Here is a 21,568-nt window from a genome sequence, read left to right on the forward strand (position 1 = left end):
ACCTGTTTTTGTAATTTTATATGACTATTTTTTTAAAATATTGTTTTAAGTTGTTTGTATATGCGTGTTTCTATTGATAAATTTTATATGGCTATTATTATTATTATTATTATTATTAACCGTACTTATATGAGATATTTAATTATTTTTATACGGTTATTATTATTGCTCTTCTGATCCATTACATTTTCATATTATATACAAACAAACTTATTTAAATAGGATTAAAACAAGGTTACAAATTTTGGTATTATTTAGTGCACAATTTTTTTATATAGTCATGAAGTTCTTTTTTTTTCCCACGGTGAAACTTTCTCTTAGAACACAAATAAATCTACCAAAGAGTTTTTTCCCTCTTTAAACATCCTTTTCCATCTATTACATTCAATATTTGTAATTTTACACTCGAAATATTAAAAAAAAAAACAATTCCTCACATTTGCAACTATATTTAAACTTTTAATTAATATATCTGTCCAAAGATTATAATAACCAATAATAATAACCAACAATCATATGACATTTTAATACATAAATAACATAATCAAAATAACCATAACTATAACCAATTTATTTATTAGTAAGTAATTACAAAACATAATATTTTGTTATTCAACTGATAAGATATTTATGATTATTTCTAAACAATTTTAAAACAATCCACTAAAAAATATAATATAAATTTATTTATATTAAAAAATATCTAAATTTGTATGTAACCAATACTAATTCTAACATCTAAGTACAATATTTATTATTATTATTCGTATAAACAATAATATTGTACAATGATATATTTACTTTACAAATACAAAATTAAAAGAAAAAAAAAAAAACACATCACCCGTGCCGTATAACACTAGTTAAGTATACAAGTAAGGCAATTTAATAATAGTACAGGAGGGATGGATGAAGAGTAAACGTGTCTTCAGTGCATCTGACACTGCCGTATACCACATTCCGCTTCTTCTTGACCATTCAAACCCTAACCAAAAACAAAAAGGCGGGAAAATTTGGTGCCATGAGAGCATTGGGCGCCTTTTCTGTTTCTCTTCTTCCTCCTCTATATAAACCCTACCCTCCATCCCTTCTTCCCTCGTCAATTCTATCCATTAGCAGGTATCGTTCAATTTCCATAATGGCTCAACCTCAACCAGAGTCCCACGCCACCAACGGCTCCTGCCAGCCATCGCCCAAAATCCCAAAACTCCACCAAAACGACGACGTCTCCTCAACCCCACCCTTTCTACGCGTCAAAAAGCTCTCCGACAAGGCGGTTTTGCCCTCCAGGGCTTCCCCTCTCTCTGCCGGTTACGATCTCTCTAGGTATTACTAAAAACTTCGCTCTCTCATCATTCACTACTTTTAATTAATAAATCATTGAAACGTGAAGTGGTATTTTGATAGTGCGGTGGAGACAAAGGTGCCGGCCAGGGGGAAGGCTCTGGTAGCCACTGACATCAGCATCGCGGTTCCAGAAGGGACTTATGCGCGTGTTGGTTAGTTTCCCTCCGATTAAGGACATTCACAATTTTTATAGCCTTTATCTTTTTAGTTTGATTTATTTTTGTTTGTGTTGAATTGCAGCTCCACGATCCGGGTTGGCATGGAAGCACTCCATCGATGTGGGCGCTGGAGTGATTGACGCGGACTACAGGGGACCGGTTGGTGTTATACTGTTCAACCATTCGGATGTGGATTTTGAAGTGAAGGTTGGAGATAGGGTTGCACAACTCATCATTGAGAAGATCGTGACTCCCAGTGTTACTGAGGTTGATGATTTAGATGAAACTGTGAGGGGTGAAGGTGGGTTTGGATCCACAGGTGTTTGATTTGTTCTGTTCTGTTCTGTTGGTTATTTTGTAGAGCAGTTGGTGGGGTGTAAAAGAATTAAACCCCTCTTTTGGTATTATCTATGATATTATCAGACATTATATGTGAATGATGCTTCCTGTCTTCCAATCTATGGTTTTATAAAAGAAGTTTAAATTCCCTGCCCCAAGATAATCGGAGAAATTTTGCAAATGCCAGTGCTAAGTTTAAAATCCCCCCAAAAAAGGTTTTTTTATTTATTAATAATATAGTTAATATGTATCAGTATTTATGTATTACATCTATCTCAATCTGAAGTTTTTATTGATGGTTTCATTCAGTGTCTTGAGATCTTTGTGCTTGGTATCTGATCAATTTTTTCTAGGAAAGGAAGTAGCAGTGAGATTCAAATTCGAGTGAACTTGCAACACAATAATTTTATGAGAAGTTATTCTATTATTATTTTATGTTTAAGTCAAACTAAAGAGAAAGATCATACGAAGTGAAAAAGCAGAGAACAGAGCGGTTTGTGATGTACAATTCAAACAACTGTAGTTGAGAATTCTCTCTAGGCAACATATGTTCATTATATGCAAATGAAGAAAACGATAAATTATTTTTTCAGAGAGTATTTGTCATACTGTGAAACTGATGATATAAATAAAATATAGTAAATTTTCGGAACAATTTAAAATATAATTTGAAAATGAAGTAATTTGAAACTTTTGAAAGTGTCATTTTTAGAAGGCTTTCTATTTCTAAATTGGGAAAACTTGTTTTGGAAATTCTTGTTTGCTAACTTAAGGGGTACAAAAGTGTAAGAAATTTGAACATTTAATCTTACGGATTTGAGTTAAACCTCAAGATTTTTTTCGTTATCCATCCATAAGTAGAGAAGTTTCTTTTAATAAACTCATGGAAATCTTGTATATGATAAACTTCTATTCATCTGGTATTTTTATTTTATTTTTTTAACTTTTACTAGTTATATTCAAATTCTTTTTTCTAGAGTTAATATTCAAATTCTGTCAAAGTCATGGACCGAGTATTGAGTTGGAGAAATTTTTTTAATTGACCTTTTAGATGCTTTAGGGGTTTTAATCTCCTCTTCTACATCATCTTTGGGACTAATTGAGGTTCTTATGTCATCATTTTTCACAAGATTTGGTTCGATAAGAACTTTTACCATCATTTACAAGATTATTTCGGAACAATTTCAAATTTTAGTGTTTTCAGAACAAATATTTTGAAATATATTTCGAATTATCTTGAACACGTTAACTCTAAAAGTTTTTTTTTTCATCCTTTCATGACTTTTACTTGCATTCTAACAATTTCTTCTGACACTCAAATTTTTAAAATGACGGCGATGATGATGGAAGCGTAGTTGTAGTGACAATGGTAAAAGGTGTTAGAGTCATTTCCTTTTATTATGAAGTGCACTTAGTATTTATAAGGGTGCAGAAAAAGATAATCTCTTTTCAAAATTAGAATAGACCTAGTCTGAAAGGCCTTTCTGCTCTTTCCTCTTATTGCAATTTTTTTGTAGTTTTGTTTTGTTTATGTCTGCCAAAAATTAACTTTTAAAATACAATGTTATATTAGGAACATATTTTGAAAATTGGTAGATGTTCCAGAACGTAGATTCACATGTATTTGATACAGTTAGGAAACTAATTTTCGAAAACGTTTAATCGAACACTTTTTACAACTAAATTCTAGAAACCTCTAGAAACTTCATATATGAAAGTCAAAGGCTACTTTTGATTGTTTTCTTCACTTTACTTTGATTGAATTCTCCAATGTACACACAATTGCTCAAACTTCATACTTTGCTTCCACATAAAAGGAAGGAAAACAATACGATCAACTTCGAATTCCATGGCCACTGTAGTAACAAATGTTAAGGAAGCAGGCTTGAAAAATTATAGTTTGACCTCATTTTTTTAAGAACTGAATAATTAAATTTTATTTTAATTATTTAGTTATTTAATCATCTATATTATTATGTAAAAGAGATTTCGGATTACACAAATTTTTTCTAATTTTATCTTTAAGTATATATTTAAATGATATTATTTTAAAATTTAATATTTTTTATCTTGAGATTTTTTAAAATTTAATTATTTTTTAAATTAAAACAACTATCTACAATAAAAAATATGTATAACAACTTTAAAATTTAACTATTTTTTTATCTTTGCAACCTTTACATCTCCATATTTAGAAGCTGTATTTAGAAGCTGATATTCGTATCTAGGTTAAGGATGCTTTAGTCTACAATAACATTTTCAACAAAAATCTTAACTAGCACATTTTGGGTGCTAATGTATATGTATAGGTTGAGAATGCCTTAACATGTATATAGGTCAAAGACATCTTAACATGTACTAAAAAAACCAAAATCAAAGATACATAAACTAATGTTATAGTATAGATTTACATAAGTAATAAAATAAATATAAGAGAGATTAAAGATATGTAAACACGTTAAGTATTAAGAAACTTTAAAACATAATATTCATGCGAAGTCTGAATCTAAGAAACAGGACCCATCCAAATATTATATCTCGGTCCAACACGAATATATTATTACTATAGATATATTTTTTTTTAGCTTAATTCTTACATTGATTAAAAATATAATAATTACAAAAAATTAAGTATAAACATGTATTATTAATTGTAATTTTGATATTTAAATGGAATAAAAAAGAAAAGGATAGTGTTTTATAATTAATTTTTCTTTCATTTTCTTTTCTTTTATCCTGCAATCATATCCCAACCATAAGTGGTGTCACTGAAAGACATCGGATAAACTATATTAGTCAACTGCAATTATGAGTATATTATGTAGCAATAATTTATTCATTACATTTATAACAGCTTTTACTTTTTATTAAAGGAATATGATAGTCTTTTATTGGTACTTCATATTTCAATTCAAGAAAAAATAGTTCACTTAACTTTTCCGTCACACTTTTTCACTGTCACGAATCTCACTTTATGACTTTCTTTTGTTCCAAACTCCATTTCAATACTCTTGAAAATCAAATTCTGAAGGAAGTTTTTTCTTTTGCGTGGGTTCTTCAATAAAGTTAGTTCTACATCTTATTAATTACTCACTAATAATCCTTGGAGGATTGAGATAACAGTTGGGGTGGAGCGTTTATTAAAAACTATAATTATTACACTTTAATTAAAATGTCCTTCTACAGTTGAAAAGAAGTATACAAAATTAAAATTTGGTCAAAATTGAGAATTTATTAAAAAGTAAATGTATAAAAGAGTGATGTATTGTTCTCTTATAAGGTTATGTTAAACCGAAGAACACAATTTAAAATAATATTTTAGAATGTTTTATTTAGAAATTAGAGTAATTCCAAGTTAGAGAATTCAAGTCAAGTAAAATAGGTAGTATAAAATAATTGAAATCATATAAAATTAGGAAAATAAAATTATTGAATGTGTTCTGAAAAATCTATTCGTCTTGCATGTTTAGGAGTTAAGTTTATAAAGAGTTTAAATACAGCTTTATACTTTAATTTTGTGAGACATATTTTAAAGATAAATTTGTATAAAATTTCAAATTTTAAAATTGATGTATCTATAACAATATATAAAAAGATATTTTTTTTATCTCCACATTTTAATATTTTAATTTTATCCTTAATTATTATTTTTAAAATTAATTATTTTATAAATGGTTTATTTTTAACCATTATTTTAAAAGTCTTTTTTGTCTTTAACTATTATTTTGAAATTTTTTTTGTGTACATATCTTACTTTTCAAATTTTACATTCAACAACTATTTTAAAACTTAATTATATATTTTTATTCATTTTACCTCAAATATTTTTAAAAATCAAGAAGATGTGAACATACATGCACGACGTACGTGTTTTTGCTGGTGATAATAATGATATTTCATTGTACCAAAATTAATAAAGAAGTTTGAACTCATTATGTCAAATTAATAATCTTTAAATACTTAATTAAAGAACTATTTACGGTTTAGCAGATTATAACTCAACATACTAACCTTAATCAAACCTTTCAAGATAGGGGATCACATATTAAAAAAGAAAAGGGTCTAAAATTAGAATGTATATTCTTATTTATTTTAAAGTTTACACTTTTATGGGTTAATTTTGAAACAAAAGTCGTATATAGAATTGAGGTAGACATACAAGTGAGTGTAAACATTCTTGGAGAAGGCCCAAATACCAACAACAATCCAAACGAATATAGCCGTTGCTCATTTTTTAACCGTTCAATGCAAAAATCTCCCAGTTTTCTAGGTTTACACTGTTTCTTTATCCAAACAAATTAAGCCGTTATCATATGCGAATTTGAATCCTGAGAGAGAAAGACAAACACAACATGTTACGCTAGAGATACCCATCTGGCATCTGCACCCAAGATCCAATTTTTTTTACATATTATTTAGTTATTTCAGAAAAAAGTTAACAAATTGAAGGTTTTGTCTCAGTGGGGTCATCTGGGTCACACAAAAATTTGAATTCTTTTCCTCTTTCTTTCGTTCTCCCCCTCATTATTAAAGCTAATACTAACATAGTATAGTTTTTAAAAAATGTTTCTTAAACAACGTTCACTTTCCACGAGCCACAACCTTTCTCTGCTCTGTCTCTTTATCTAATCTAATTGAAATTCAAATCTTCTTAAACTCTTTTTCCCCTGTTCCTTCTTCCACTTCTTCAAATTCGGTCTCACTCTCTTTGTCATTTACCACCCTTTCTGTAGCCTCTATGGGTACATGTTTGAGCAAGAAGAATGGGTCCTCCTCTGCTTCATCCAGGGCAGTTTCTCATTCTGAGAACTGTGTCAGTGTCGCCTTGTCCAAACCCACCGAGCCAGAAGTGAGCCTCAAGAACAAGACACTGCAAGAGAAACAAGACCAAGAATCAGCACCACAACATGACGGTGAAGTGAGGAAAGAGGTGTTCATAATCAAACACAGGAAGAGCCATGATGACAGGGAAAGAACAACAGCAACGACAACAACAATCTCCAAATCCCCACCTTTCATTGCTCAGTCACCAGCACCACAAAAAGGTGATGGAGCTTCCACCAATGAAGAATCTATGGTTAATAACAAGATTGCACCTTCCACTCCGAACATCGGTGTGGGAGTAAGGACTTCAAGCTGCACTAAAGAAGAGGTGGATGCTATTCTGATCCAGTGTGGGAGGCTCAGCAGAAGCAGCTCTTGTAGAAAGTACTCGGGCTCTAAGAGAAGTTTTGATTTTGATAACTGTGACAATGACACGACTTCTGCTGAGGATGAACAGAGGAGAGCCAAAGGCAGTGGCAGTGAGGAGAACGATGTGGCGGCGGAGAGCCGCCGCCACCGCCAGTCCCCGAGGCGTTCTCAGGGAAGGAGAAGAACCCCGAGTAGGGAAAGAGACCAATCCAGTGGCAAAGAAAGAAGAGTGAGTAGATCCCCTGGTAGAAGATCTTCTGACACTGCTGCAAATGCAAGCAACAATAATGCAAGTTCTAGGCCTGGGAAAATGGTGTCCGTTCCTCCCACTGTTTCATCTTTGGCCATGGATAAGAGTAACAACTGTGGTGGAGAATCTGGCACCAAGAGAATCACTGTTAAGAGAAATGTTGGAGATGTTGGCTCAAGGGGGTCTGCATCACCACGTGCTCAGTCTCCTGCTAGAGTTAAAGCTTTGAGTGAGAATCAGCAGCAGCAGCAACCCTCTCTTAGCCGCAATAACTCCTCAAGGAAAGCAGAACAATCTCCTTACAGAAGAAACCCTCTTGGTGAGGTTGATACCAACATCAAGGTGCAACAAAACAAGCCCAAGATTGAAGCAGAAGTCATGCAGGTAAATCACCTTGTATTGTATCCCAAATTTATTGTGTTATTGTTGTGATTGGTGGCATTAAGATGATCTTTTGCCTTGATTGCTGCAGAAAGCAAATGGCAGAGTTGCACTGGAGAAGGGTGTGCTAGTGAGTTCCAAGACAAAGGAACATCATGAGGAAGTGTATTCAGAGAGTGCTGTTGTGAAGACAACAGTGGTTTCATCAGGGGTTGACAACCTTAAACCCCAAGGTTTAACAAGAAGCAGATCTTCTAGAAGATCTAGAGACCTAGACATGAATCCTGAGGCTGTGGTGAATGTGAATGCTACACATTCCTATGCCTCCCTACTGCTTGAAGACATCCAGAACTTCCATCAAAAGAACACACCACCACAACAAACACAACAACCACAACAACCTTCTTCTATGTCTCTCCCAGCTTGTCTAACCAAGGCTTGCTCTATCCTTGAAGCTGTTGCTGATCTGAGCTACAATACCAGCTCCAATGTCTCTGGTGGTTTCCCTGAGGACAGGAAAAGTGCATCCACTCAACAATCTATTAGGAACGAGTACTATGGAAAGAAAGTGCAAGGTGGTCCTTTTGTGGAATCTGAGGTAGGTGTTGGTGATGATGTGATGGAACCAAGCTTGCACAAGTATGTGACAGTGAAGAGGGGTGGTGGGGTAGTTGACATGGATGATCAAGAGTCTTCAGGAAGCAACAGCTTCACTGTGAGCAGTAGTGGCCAAAATCATTGGGAAGGTATTTCTTGCTCTTCATGGGAACCAAACTCTGCTGACTCAAGAGATTGCTGGACTTCAAGATTGAGCTCAAGAGAGGAGGGACAGTGTAATTTGTCCTCTGAAGTGAAGAAGAAGAAGAAGGATTTGAATAGCAAAAGAAGAGAGTGTGATCATGAACACAGCAGTGGCATTGGACGTGGCAGACTTGGTTCTGATAAGGGTGTGTGCGTGTGGTGATGATGATGATGATGATGATGATGAATTCCACCTTTTCGTGTTGTATCTTAGATATTCAACCTGGTTGAAATTTCTCTCTAATGTTTTGAGTTGCATTCTCGCAACTGTTTTTTCTTGTTTCATCAAGGCCAATTCAAGTTGATCTCTCACCATTTCTTGTGTTTATCAACAATTTGTGCCATTCTTCATGAATTTGTGTTGTGTTGTGGCAGCATTGTATCATGCTCTTCGATTCTTCTAATACAGAGGAAAATAATAAACACCGTTTGTGTGTATCAACGATAATTAAACAAGTGATTGCTCAAACTCTATTTACTTGTATATAAACTTAAATCAATGTTTCAAAGATTTGGAACTACCCGCACATTCCAATTTAATTGATTATTGGTTTAAACAGTTATCTATATTTATACCTTGATGTATTCTTATATATTTTTTATTGGATTGAGTATTAATATTTAAAAAAAAATCGATTGAGTTTTTATTTCTATAAAAAAGACTTAATGCGATTTCTTTTGTTAAATTAACATTATCATAGGTTAAAATGTTATGTATCAAAATTTAACTGTCATATATCACAATCTAGATTAGTTACTTGTTAAATGATGGTCATTTTTTACAATGAAAACGTGACATGTAAAAATCAAATGGATTCTCCGATAGAAAATAATCTAGTTTTGACACATGATAATATAGATTTTTACAATGACACTTCCATACAATGTTAAGTCAATTTAACGAAATAAATCACATTGTCACATGTTTTACTAATTAAATCTTATTTATTTTTGTTAATAAAAAGTAAAAAAGTTAGACCTTAATTATTTAATATAAGTAGTTTATTTTTATTAATATAACAATAATAAAAATAAAAAAGTTAGAGTTCTGTAACTTAACAGAGGTTGGTAGGATTTTAATTGATGATAATGATGTAACATTGAACAGTACTTGGATTTCATATATCAACTTTTAATAAGTATAGTAATTAGAATTTAAAAGGCATGGCTTTGACTTGGTCTTTTGAAACAGACGCGTATCTAGGGCAGAACAACCATTTGTTTACCTGTAACCAAAAAATGATGCATATATTGTTGTGACTTTAAGACTTTTTGAGGAATATTTCAGCTTTTCATTCAAGTCAAGGAAAACAAAAGAATCATTTGTTAATTGTCAAATGTTTAGATTAGTATCAACTAATTCTATAATTTCATAATACTATAATTGTGAATGATTTATATTATGTTATATGCATTGCAAAAGAAAAAATTATTATTGTACAAATCATCAATTAAGATTATAATACTAATTTTGTCTAACATTTAATATTTGTTATATTCATATGGGTTTGCTAACCGACTCACCAAACTATTAAAATGGCTAACTTTTTGGGATAATATTTTAATAGAAAGAGAATCAAATTCAATGACATAAAAGTCTCAAAAAAATAGAAAAAAAATGCCTTATTTTTAGAGTCATTGACAATTACTGCCTTCAATTAAGAGTTTATACTTCATCTTAATGTGGAATAAAAAATCAAATAACTAAAAGCCCCTATTCATTAATCATTTTTATTCCTTTTTAGTGACTAATAAAATATTATTTTAAATGATAAGATAACAAATATATTGGGTTGTTATTTAAAAATACATTTGAAGAATATGTAACAAAACAAGATACCGTAACGAACCAAATTATTTCAAGTAATAGCAAATTCTGAAAAAAAAAATAGCAATAAAAATTAATTATATAAATGTCAATATAATGATATGCAATAATTGAATAAATCAACTTTCTTATTTGAGTTCAATTTTTTATTACGTGCCTGATTTAACACGCTGTTTATTCTTCTCAAACAGCTATCTTTTATAACACAATAACTTAAAGTAATTGTTCTAATGGTACTTCTATTATAATAATTTTTAAATAATCCATACACATTTTTATATTCCTCTCGTGGAACTTTAATCCCTTCTTCTTTTAATAGAAGAAAATTCTAAGACAAAAGGATGTTTATTACACGTGGTGATTTTTAAAATTCTACCAACCTAATCTTATTATTATAAATAATTATCATAATTTTATAATTTGATCCTTAGATTCTAGTGTTATTATTCTGCCTTAAATATACTTTGATTTTAATATTTTAAAGTATATTAAAAATGAATGTATTTTAAAGATATAATAGAACCAAAATGTCAAAATTTCAGAAAAAATTACAAATTCATTTTTGTTTTCAAATTTTGTTATCTTTTCTTTCTTTTCTTTTTTTTGGCATCATTGTCATATCACTTTTTCTTCCTCCCTCTCGTACCCTCAGATTTTGCGTGTAGCCGTTTAGGTTGAAGTTTTTGGAAGAAAATTGTGAAATTGACCTACAAAAGGAAAATGGTCTAGAAAGCATGACAGAGTTACGTCATGCAAATGAGAAACCAAGAAACTAAAGAAAGAACCTTCGGCGGCATTATATCTTATTTCTATAAAAGACACCAACATTGAATATTAACCTTAACATGGTATAAGAAAGAAGTTACTCGTTTGAACAGTATCAAACGTAATTTCTTCAAACACCATTTTCTATTCAAATTTTATGATATGTAAAAGAAGTCACACTTTTGGCCATTGGAGTCATCATTGGGAAGCTTCAAGGCTTCAAACTCTTCTTTATAATCCATGACTTCCTCAAAACGTGTTTATGTCAACCTTTGCTTCTGTCTAATGTATATATACATTAATTCCAAACAAAAGATAAAAGAAACCAACCAAAACAACCTCAAAAACACAATTTCTTTGTGAGATTATCCTAAACCAAAAATCAAGATGGCTGCAGACCCTCAGAAAATTCACCCTGTCTATGATGTTGAAGCACCAAACCACCCTTCTGCACCCTTGGTGCCAAGAAGCATGTCTAAATCTGATGCAGGTGATCCAGAGAGAGCAGTGTTACAACAACAGCAACAGCAACAGCAACAACAACATCCTCCACAACACACCATTCCTGTGATGAGGCCACCAAAGAAAAGAAGAAGCTGCTGCTGCAGGTTTTTCTGTTGGTTGATAAGCATATTGCTGATTCTGATTGTGGCCATTGGCATCACAGTTGGGATACTATACCTTGTGTTCAGACCAAAGGTTCCAAAGTACTCGGTGGATGAGCTTATAGTCACACAGTTTGATATCTCTGACAATAACAGTTTATCTGCCACTTTCAACTTGACAATCACTGCCAGAAACCCTAACAAGAAGATTGGAATATACTACAGAGGTGGCAGCCATATAAGTGCTTGGTACGATGACACAAAACTATGTGAAGGGTCTTTACCAAAGTTCTACCAAGGTCACCGCAACACCACAGTGCTCAGTATCCCTCTCACTGGTCAAACACAGGATGCTACTGGTCTGCAAACTAGTCTTCAGCAGCAGCTGCAGGAAACAGCAAATGTGCCTCTCAATTTGAAGGTGAATCAGCCTGTGAGGATCAAGCTTGGGAAGTTGAAACTGTTCACAATCAAGTTCAGGGTTAGGTGCAAGATTGTGGTGGACAATCTTAGTGCTAATAGTTCTATCAGAATTCAGAGCAGTAGTTGTAAATTCAGGATTAGGCTGTGATTTTTGTGATCCATATATGCATGTTCATTTATACTTGACAGAACGTGCTGATTGCTTTATTATTACTTTTTAATTTGTTTTATCTCTTGTGTTCTCTGATTGAGATTTCTCTTTTGGTGGACTTTTGTTTCCACCACCACTTCGAGATATTACTGTTCTTGTATTTTTATTCTGGTTGTTCAACCAATTCTCTTGCACACTATACTTAGAGTATACATGTTGATATTCTGTATTTTCAATAACGAAAATCTTTAAACTTATAGTATAAATTTTGTACAAATAAAATAAAACGTAAATTGGTAACGCTGGTTTATAAGGTATGATCAGTTTTAGGATGTATAGTTGATCTTACATTCAAATGGTTTTCATCTCTTTGGCTTAAAGAAGAATTTTTTGAACAATGGCTTAATTTTAACACAATTCTGCACCGTTTTAAAATCAAAACTTTAGTTAATCCCAAAGTACAACTAAAATAATAGCTCAAGGCTACAAAACTTGGTTCAAAGGGATTTATTGAAAAAGACACTTATATCATATTTCAATGCTATTTTTTCGTCTTACTAGTATCGGATTGCGATATTGTTCGAATAAAGTTATTTTTATCAATATGGTACGTCACAAAGCAAGAGAATAAATATGATTTACAGTGTTTAGGATTACCATACAAAGTTTAATTCGTAAAATGTGTTTTATATCAACACACCACATTATATTGTTTCACTATCCAAGATAATATGATCATCTCACTCCTCTAAGATATCAACTCTTGCTGTACTTCATATGCTAACAAGCAACACTAGACAGATCCTTCAAGAGCCCTCTCAAAGATACGAGGAAGAGTGTCACCATATACGACCAACAATAACCTCACTCCATTCTCGATCAAAACCCAGACGAGTGAAAAACTCAACCTTCAATTGAAAATGGCATCAAGTGCGCAGTATCTTTGAAGCCACGACTTTGGAGAAATCTCTGCAGTAGCATTCCACCATGCCCACTTCAGAGGAAAAAAGAAAAGGCATAGTAGCACAATATATTACGAGAGTGTTTAAAAGAGTGTTGCTAATATTCCTCTATTATTATTTAACCAAGTTCCACACATTTGAAAAAAGCAAAAAGACCAAATAAATTATGAAATCAGGACAGATCGACCAAGTATTCACAATTAATCTATTTGTTGCATAAGGCTTAGAAGCAACTGATAGTGTACTCGATCAAAATGGATAAATGACCTAGCTAAATAGTGCACCAATTTTCTTTTATGTTCTTGCTCGGCAATGTAAAATAAAAAATTTTATTCTTTTATCTGTGTAATGCCAAGAGGAACTATACTATTACTTCCATAATTTATCACATCAGACCCTTGTCATATTAATGGTTAAGATATTATTTTTATAAAGTTTTGCACTAATTTAAAGTTTCATCATTACCTTCATGAAGAAAGAATGCTACGAAGAGAACCAACAGTGCCTCGTGAACCAGCTGCGCCTCGTTTCCTCGCCTGAAACAGGGAAAAAGGTTAAGGTAGATACTTAATATCAAGATTATGTATGGACCAGATCTCTCTCTCTCCCCCCCCCCCCCCCCCCCCCCCCTCTCTCTCTCTCTGGGGCATGGGAGGAGTATTAGACTCACCTTCTCATTATTAAATAGTTCATCTGCGACAGCTTCCATTTTCTTACGCCTTTTCTCCTCCTTCACTAACTCAGACATTTCATCATCCCCACAGTCAGAATCCCTGGGGAAGTAAAAAAATAATGAAATATCAAATAACCTATCACTAGGAGGAGAAAAAGAATGAAGCATAGACTAGCTAAATTTTTGTTCAAAATAACATCAGATTTAGTATTATTCTTACTTGTATGGATATTTTGCAAATGGAACAAGATTGTCAAAGCTATTACCTGACTGAGTGTGTGCCTGAAATTTCATTTAAAAGAAAACAGGTTAGGGTAGGCACAGGTTTCATGAACCATGACATTAATAATATATGTTAAAATTTAATAATTGCCATTGCATGAAGCAACAATGTTTTTAGGTATTTAGACGTCAAGATAAAATTTAATTACAAAACCAACATATGTTTGGTTTCAATTTTCTACAATAAGCACATTTTTAAGCGAGATGCGGCACCACAACTACATACCTTTCTGAAACATTTAAAATTTGGAAAACTGCTGCTTGGTGAAGTGCTTATGCTACTCCGTATGTTTGTATCTCGAACAATTAAATTTTGGCTGTAAACAACATCTGAATTTCCAGTTTCATTATCATCAACGTTGTCTTTCTTTACTTTGACACCATCGTTATCGTTCCCGAAGTTGGTAGCATGTGATCTGACAGAAGCACCATCCAAGGATTTTTCTGTTTTTGTACGTTTAATGTCATGCAATCTGGTTAAAACATCATCTGAGGATGCCTCTATACTCTCATGTTTTCTCTTATCCAAAGTGTAAGAATCGTCATATATTTCTTCTGTTTTTTCATATTTTACATTATTGTCGTTGCTTAATGCTTCAGTGGAACGGGCTGACGTGGCTGTTTCAACTTCTGTATCTGAATCTGCAACAATTGTCTCATCTGTAGAGCATGATGACGAAACAAGTACTGCAACAACACAGTGCTTGTTATTGTAACACTGAAGTACAAATTTATTTAAGATAACATGCTGATTTATAAAAGATAATATGCTAATTTACATCCCTACAATTAGGGATTGTATTGTAGAATTTCAAATTTAGTTAGTGAATTTATTCCCTGCAATTGGATATTTAATTTCGGATCGAAGCCATGGTTCTTCAATGATATGTAATTACATGTAAGTGTGTGCACATGTGTGTATTCAGTCATGAGGTAATCAACCAATTAAGAAATCAAGACGGTTCTTATATTTCCAAGTGCCTATGTCATTACTGCAAATGTGTTCATTTTTGTTACTTGGTTTCATGAAAAGTGATTTTGGTTAATAAAAAACCTAGAAGAGATGCTACATCTGAGAAGATGCAAATTCAGATGGGCAATTTCTTTAAAAGTTGGCAATGCCATAACGCTATTTCATTCCCCTCCCCCTTTTCTTAGACCCAAGTCACACTTGTAATAAATCATGGAGAAGCGATAACAGAATCATATTAATTCATCATTAGTTTGACAATATAGACATTCGAACACAGACAATAATGCAATAAATAAATGGAAGTTACCCCCTGTGAAACATTGATTTTTCTGTATGAATAAAACAGCATACATATAACAAAACTTATTATTAGTACCAATAAACCAAAATTAATTTGAGAGTCTTTGATTGAACAGTTTCCCTTTATGGTCATTTTCATCCCCCTTTTGGGTAATCAGAGCCCCAAACATAATTTTACACTCAGCAGCAGCAAACAAAGCTATAACAGAACAAAGAAAAACAGTTGTAATTTAAAAATATTTTATGATTTGGGCTCTTCATTTTTGGAGTGGAAAACAAAGTTTTGGACCGTGCAAATATATTACTTGAGATCTAGAGAATAGTAATACTTACTGCATGGTGATCTCAAAATAGAGAGATCTAGCTGTCCACTCAGAGCAGCACAAATTATATCTATCTCACTAACTCTAAGCAAGGAATTCAGTTTATCAGAGAGATTAGACTTGCATGCTGGTCTTTCTGGGATGACACAAACCACATGATTATCCTCTCCATAATTTGAATCCTACAAGAAACACGTGAGAATCATAATACTGAAGTACATAACTTTCATGCAAAGATAATCGGCCTGAGAATATGTGTATGTCGAAAACAGAGAAATGAGAGTTGTTGACTAAGAGCTTGAAGTATTTTTCTATTCAATGATGACTATCTTTCTAACTCTTGATAATAGTAGAGAGGCCGAGATATTCAACAATAATAGATTTATTCAACTAGATGAAGTCAAGTGCATGGATCACACAATGTCATCAAACTTGGTTAAAAATCAAATCCTCAGATATAAATCATCATGAAACCCATTTTAATAATTTTCTAATGTCCTTTTTCTTTTCTTTCAACCTCTATTCACAGGGTAAAATTCATACATACTACTCCCCTCAATAGTCCCAATAATGGCCTTTTTTGCATGTGTCTAAACCACCTTAACCGATTATCCATAATCTTTGTTACAATTCATGCCACACTAATCTCGCCTTAGTATACAATCATTCTGTTCTGTATCATGTATTTCTTGTGTAGTCATATATTCATCTTGGCACTCACTTTTTTCCCCCTTTTGGTGTTCCTTTAAAATTCAACATTTACTACCATATAGACTATCGTGATACCATAAAACTTTCCTTTGAGCTTCGTATGCGATTTGCATTCACAAATAACCCATGATGTATTTATCCATTTCAACCACCTAACTTATATCCTATGTGTGTTATCTTCATTAATTAACCATCATTTTCTGATATTGAACTGATATAATTAAACTTTAGAACCTGTAATGACATCTTCAATTTTTCCCACCGTGTCAATTTTCTCCTGTTCGTTACTAAAATTGCAACGTAACTCTGTATTATTCATATACACCTTTGATTTTAACATGTCCCAAAACCATAATTTTAATGTTATTTCTACCCTTCATTCCTTTTAATCAAAGCTATATCATTCACACACAAAAATTCATAAATGGAAAAGATAGAAATGAAATACATACTTGACTATTTGAACAAAACTCTCCGGAGGAAACAACTTTTGCACCAGCCACTTCCAATAAAGATTTTAGCTGATCCTGAAATTTATACTGCAAGCAGGAAGAAGAATTAAGATAATAACATTGTCAAGTAGAGCTATGCTTCAAAATTATCAAGATGTTTCCATCTTAGAGTTTCAAAACCCCCAGCATCTTTACATATGAACATTAAAAAAAAAGTTCCAAGAATAAAGTACTGAAAATGTATCCGCATATTATTTAAAAATGGAAATCTTAAAACTAGCTAGTACTATAATACTTAATTTGGGTTTAGAGTGAGTATAAAAGACTTTGAATAACAAGTACCAAATGCTCAGATTCCAACAAAAAAGTGTATCCTTTCAAACAATCTTCACGCGATCTGGGGTCGACAATTTTTATAGATTCTCCGTCCACTGACACTGTTGGAATATATCTACTTGAGAAAGAAGAGGAAATAGAGAAGAAAAAGAAAGCTTCTTCAGTTAAATAAACTGGTCCCAAGGTCATGGAATATAAAGCTAGCATGACCAAACTCTAAAGTCAAAGCAATACTCACGAATGACAGCTAGGAATTTCAATGCTGATATTCTTTTCCGCAAAAAACTACAAGGAAGGGAACAAACAGTCACAGGTTAAAATTCAAACAGGAGAAGAGGTTCTCGACTGGTTGCATACTAAATCATTCAATCAAATCTCACACTTCAAGACTATAATTAATGTTTACGCTTGATGATTTGTTATGATAAATGAATTTTATCATTCTATGGTTTTACCTATAAGCAACAATTAATACTATTACCATAGGCCACGACTCGGAACACAAATTTTGGCCCTATGCTTTTTGCAAAAACAAAATAACTAGTGAACATGCAAAATTTGTACAGTGCACTAATCTAACCTTTAAAGTAGACCAGATCATGAGACTCTTATGTGAAGAGAATGGTCCAAAAGCTACATGAAAAGTTATGATTATAAACTTATGATTGTAACTTAATTTTGAATTGATTCTTAGCAAATCATTCTGACAATTTAAGAAGGTAACATAGATCTAAATATAGCATTGTTGTGTAAACTATTAAAGAATCTTCCAGCATTAAATCAATCCATTACATCAGCTCTCCTTTTACATAACCTATTCTACTGTTGTACAATGATATGTCAATCTTAAAAGATTTTAATCGGACATGTTAAAAAATTATAAAATGATAAAGCAAAAGAAAAAGAAAAAAAAATTCAAATACAACAAGTACATAATAAACTAACCTTCATGCTATCAAACTGTGTATACACGTGATCACTTGAATGTGACAGATAATAAAAAGTTAAGAACAAATATGCAAACCTAAATGCTTAAATACCTCAAGCCAATTTTTAAGAACACAAGATTTTTTTGCCACAACAGCATCAACAAGATCCTTCTTCAACGGCATGAGTTGATCTACCAGTACATGTGTGCACCCTTCACCTAAGGTATGAGTAAAACTAGCACCTACATTGAATGTACTAGTTGGTAAATATTAGCATTCATTCACATGAAAACAACAGTCTAGTTCTTCCAAAAAATAATTATCTTTCCTGTTTGGAGAGAAAAGCACAGTAAATTTATAACTCATGTCACAACATAGTGTGAAGTTTTCCTGAATAAATTGAGTCTAGTACAGCTTATGTAGCAAGATAAAGATTTTTCTGGACATCTTATAACTTAAATTTACATAATACCAAGTTATCATCAAAGATATGCAAACTCTACTTCCTTTCCAAGATATTTATCAGTTTCTTATAAAAATGATAGACAGTGTCAGTTGAAAGTTGAAACTACAAAAATTTAGACATTTCATAATTTCAAAACTGCACAACTAGCACGGGATAAAATAAACGGTACATTAATAGATGCCTTTCAAACCAAGGGTCTCTTAGCACACAATAAATATTGCTTCTAGCACAAATTCCTATTAGCACAGAGTTTGTTTCTTTAATAGTTTTAAATAAATGCAATATCATGAGCAAGTCACAACGTAATTTAAAGAATGTACAAAGCAAACATTCATGAATTATAAGAACTGAAGAACCTTCACATGTTCTTCCCACCACTGACCAATTGATGAAATTTTCTCTTGAAAGGATTGATCCACTTCATTTGAGGAACAGATGAAAAAAACGAGGGGTACATGGCAAAACCTGTCAGATTAAATTTGAAAGCATTTAAGCAGACATAAGATGAAAGACAAATGTTATGAGATTGTGTGTACATATACATACAAACTTAAATCTAGAAAGGTACTGCAATAGTATTTTCTAAAAATAAAAGTGAATGTCACCAAAGGAATATAAGCAAATTGAAGACATCGTTGACATACTTATAGGTAGCACTACCGGTGCCAAAAGAGACAAAGTCACCATCCTCTAGTGGTGTTTGTTTGTTTGGTAGCTCATGAACTTTTTTCTTGGGCCCAACATTTTTGCTAATAAATGTCCCATACTTGGAGCAATCTCTAATATGTATACTGGGTGACAAATGAGAACATTCATTTGGTAAAGAATTTACCAGGTTCATCGTATTAACAACTATTTCTGCATGAACCCGAGAAACACCTTTATCTTTAGTGATTATCACATCACAACCTGTAAGAAGTTAGTCGCAAGTTCATACAAAGCGTCACCATGATATTCAAAAATTAATAATACGTAACAATCATCATAAGAAAAAACTTAAAAATTGTGAATGAAAAATAAATGGCAGCAAATTGTCATAACATTCTATTCTGAGAAGCCATCTCCATGTCACTTGCTCCATAGGGACAGAACTTTAGCTTTAAAATTTAGTTTACTTTATTTGTTTTATTTCAGTTGCATGAATTTTAGTCCTGCGAAGAGGAGAGGGAGAGCAAGACGAGAATCAAAAGATGTTGTCAAGAAGGATCTCATGATAAATAACATCTCTACAACCTTAGTCTTTATTTGAGCCAAATGCCAACACCTCCCCACTTATTGGAATAACATTTTGTGGTTATTGTTGTTGTTTTTTATACTTGTTTTTATTTCAGATAATTAGCTCCAACTGCACCGGCCCTTTACTAATGGTTCTGTCCTAAATATGGACAATGACGGGTATTGCTGTAGTTTATGATACAGACTACAAAAAGCTGGAGATAAAAATCATTAAAAGGCGTCTGTATAACATTCAATCTTGGGTTAAATGGTCATAGATGTGGTATAAGAGTCTCTGTAATCATGTTGCCAGGAATTTGACCTTTACCACCCTCGTTACTATACACAAATTGTAAATTCAGCACAAGGTCTGCGTTTGGATCAACTTATTATGAAAAACAATCACATTTTGTTCCTGTAGCACCACGAGAGTTTGAGGGTCTACATAGAAAAGCATATAATTGTTTCCTCAAATGACCAAAGTAAAAATGCAGATAACCACCCATCAAACTGTATAGGGTTTTTCCTGAGCGTGCGTATTAGAAGCCCTGGTGGGATAAGTTTTTTGTCATTGTTGTGCATGTTAGGGGTAAAATTCACTCACGGGCAAGCCCTTATCTTAATAGCGTAAGCCCTTCTTCCAAATCAGTCTTTGACAAAAACACTCATACCCAATTTCAACATTTTCACTCTATCAAAGGTAGGTTACTTTACAATGCCAGAAAAGAGTCCCATGTGGATACTCTTTTCAGCATTAGCATTAAAAATCAATCAAGCACTTCGCCCACACTGTTTAGATAATTGTTTAACCATCAAATATGTGCAAAAGACTTGAGTTTTGAAAACAATCAGAAGGAACGGCAAATTACAGTACCTTTTCGACCAACTTTGTAAATTCCAGTTTTGAAAATATAGTACTTATCTTCACCTGCCACACAAATTTTAAAAAAAAATAAAAATAAAAAATACAATAACTTTTTTTGGAACACCAATAGTATGTTAAAAGAAACTGTCATTAACCTATAATCCTACAAAAAAGAAGTAAAAAGATATATAACAGTTTCTTATAAGAACAATACTCGTTCATTGGACAAAATGGGTACCTGAAAGAGGATCAACGGGGAAGAGTCCCCACACCATGATTCTTCTTTGTTAAACTCTGAAGCACTAAAGAGCGAAGGGGGAAAGTAAATAGTTGAAAAGGAAGAATTTAAGGTCGCTATGGAACGACGTGCCGTTTGTTTTCCAATCAAAACGGCATAAAGTCTACCAAGTTCACAACTAAAACGACGTGCCATTTTTAATTTGCTCAAAATGTTTCTCTCCTTGAAATATATATTTTGATTTTGGACTGAGTAATTTTTATTTTGACTTTTTTGTCCCTATAATTTATAATTTATAATTTTGTTTTAGTCTTTTAAAATGTTTTTATCCTTCTTCATCTTTATTCCTTAAATAGATACTTTTCAAAGGACTAATTTAAAATGGAAAATTAAAAATTAAATATATATATATATATATATATATATATATATTATATACCAAAAACAAAAATAATATAATAAAAACCTCAATAACCATTTTATAGAAATAAAAATAAGAAGTATAATAGTATACAAAAAATCATTGACGTATTTCATTTTTAATATAATAAAAAGTATCACAGTCTCCATACAACAACTTTAATTGTGTTAGTTTTATTTAA

The 21,568-nt window shown here is 32.3% G+C and overlaps 3 protein-coding genes and 1 pseudogene across 9 annotated transcripts; 3 read left to right on the forward strand and 1 right to left on the reverse strand.

The window, feature by feature from the left end:
• The first annotated feature begins 994 nt into the window (after positions 1–994).
• DUT1 (DUTP-PYROPHOSPHATASE-LIKE 1) lies at positions 995–1,962 on the forward strand. The gene is made up of 3 exons (XM_028083750.2): positions 995–1,326; positions 1,408–1,499; positions 1,588–1,962. The coding sequence occupies exons 1-3, from the start codon at positions 1,022–1,024 to the stop codon at positions 1,830–1,832; spliced, it is 642 nt and encodes a 213-aa protein (XP_027939551.1). The 5' UTR covers positions 995–1,021; the 3' UTR covers positions 1,833–1,962.
• Positions 1,963–6,343: 4,381 nt separating this feature from the next.
• On the forward strand, positions 6,344–8,784 carry LOC114193350 (uncharacterized protein At1g65710-like). Its single transcript, XM_028083102.2, has 2 exons — positions 6,344–7,671; positions 7,760–8,784. Exons 1-2 carry the CDS (start codon positions 6,583–6,585, stop codon positions 8,630–8,632), a joined length of 1,962 nt encoding a protein of 653 aa, XP_027938903.1. The 5' UTR covers positions 6,344–6,582; the 3' UTR covers positions 8,633–8,784.
• Positions 8,785–11,283: 2,499 nt separating this feature from the next.
• LOC114193769 (NDR1/HIN1-like protein 6 pseudogene) lies at positions 11,284–12,407 on the forward strand (annotated as a pseudogene).
• A 442-nt stretch (positions 12,408–12,849) lies between these two features.
• Positions 12,850–21,111, reverse strand: NBS1 (nijmegen breakage syndrome 1). 7 transcript variants are annotated; one of them, XR_003606482.2, is made up of 14 exons: positions 20,967–21,111; positions 20,738–20,791; positions 19,293–19,557; positions 19,031–19,113; positions 18,294–18,424; positions 17,492–17,538; positions 17,260–17,371; positions 16,918–17,004; positions 15,765–15,936; positions 14,385–14,845; positions 14,143–14,158; positions 13,874–13,976; positions 13,669–13,739; positions 12,850–13,210 (listed from the first exon to the last, which is right to left on the reverse strand). XR_003606482.2 is itself a non-coding variant. In XM_028085892.2 (14 exons), exons 1-13 carry the CDS (start codon positions 21,001–21,003, stop codon positions 13,671–13,673), a joined length of 1,683 nt encoding a protein of 560 aa, XP_027941693.1. In that variant the 5' UTR covers positions 21,004–21,109; the 3' UTR covers positions 12,850–13,210; positions 13,669–13,670. The 7 variants fall into 7 exon arrangements, 5 of the variants coding, with proteins under 5 accessions (XP_027941693.1, XP_027941692.1, XP_085521876.1 ...); XR_003606481.2 differs by having other exon boundaries at positions 12,850–13,235; XM_028085892.2 differs by having other exon boundaries at positions 14,097–14,158; positions 20,967–21,109.
• Between the last annotated feature and the right edge of the window lie 457 nt (positions 21,112–21,568).

This window comes from Vigna unguiculata, chromosome 8 (assembly GCF_037176805.1).
Source record: "Vigna unguiculata cultivar grain cowpea cultivar isolate G323 ecotype 2 chromosome 8, ASM3717680v1, whole genome shotgun sequence".
Classification (NCBI taxonomy): domain Eukaryota; kingdom Viridiplantae; phylum Streptophyta; class Magnoliopsida; order Fabales; family Fabaceae; genus Vigna; species Vigna unguiculata.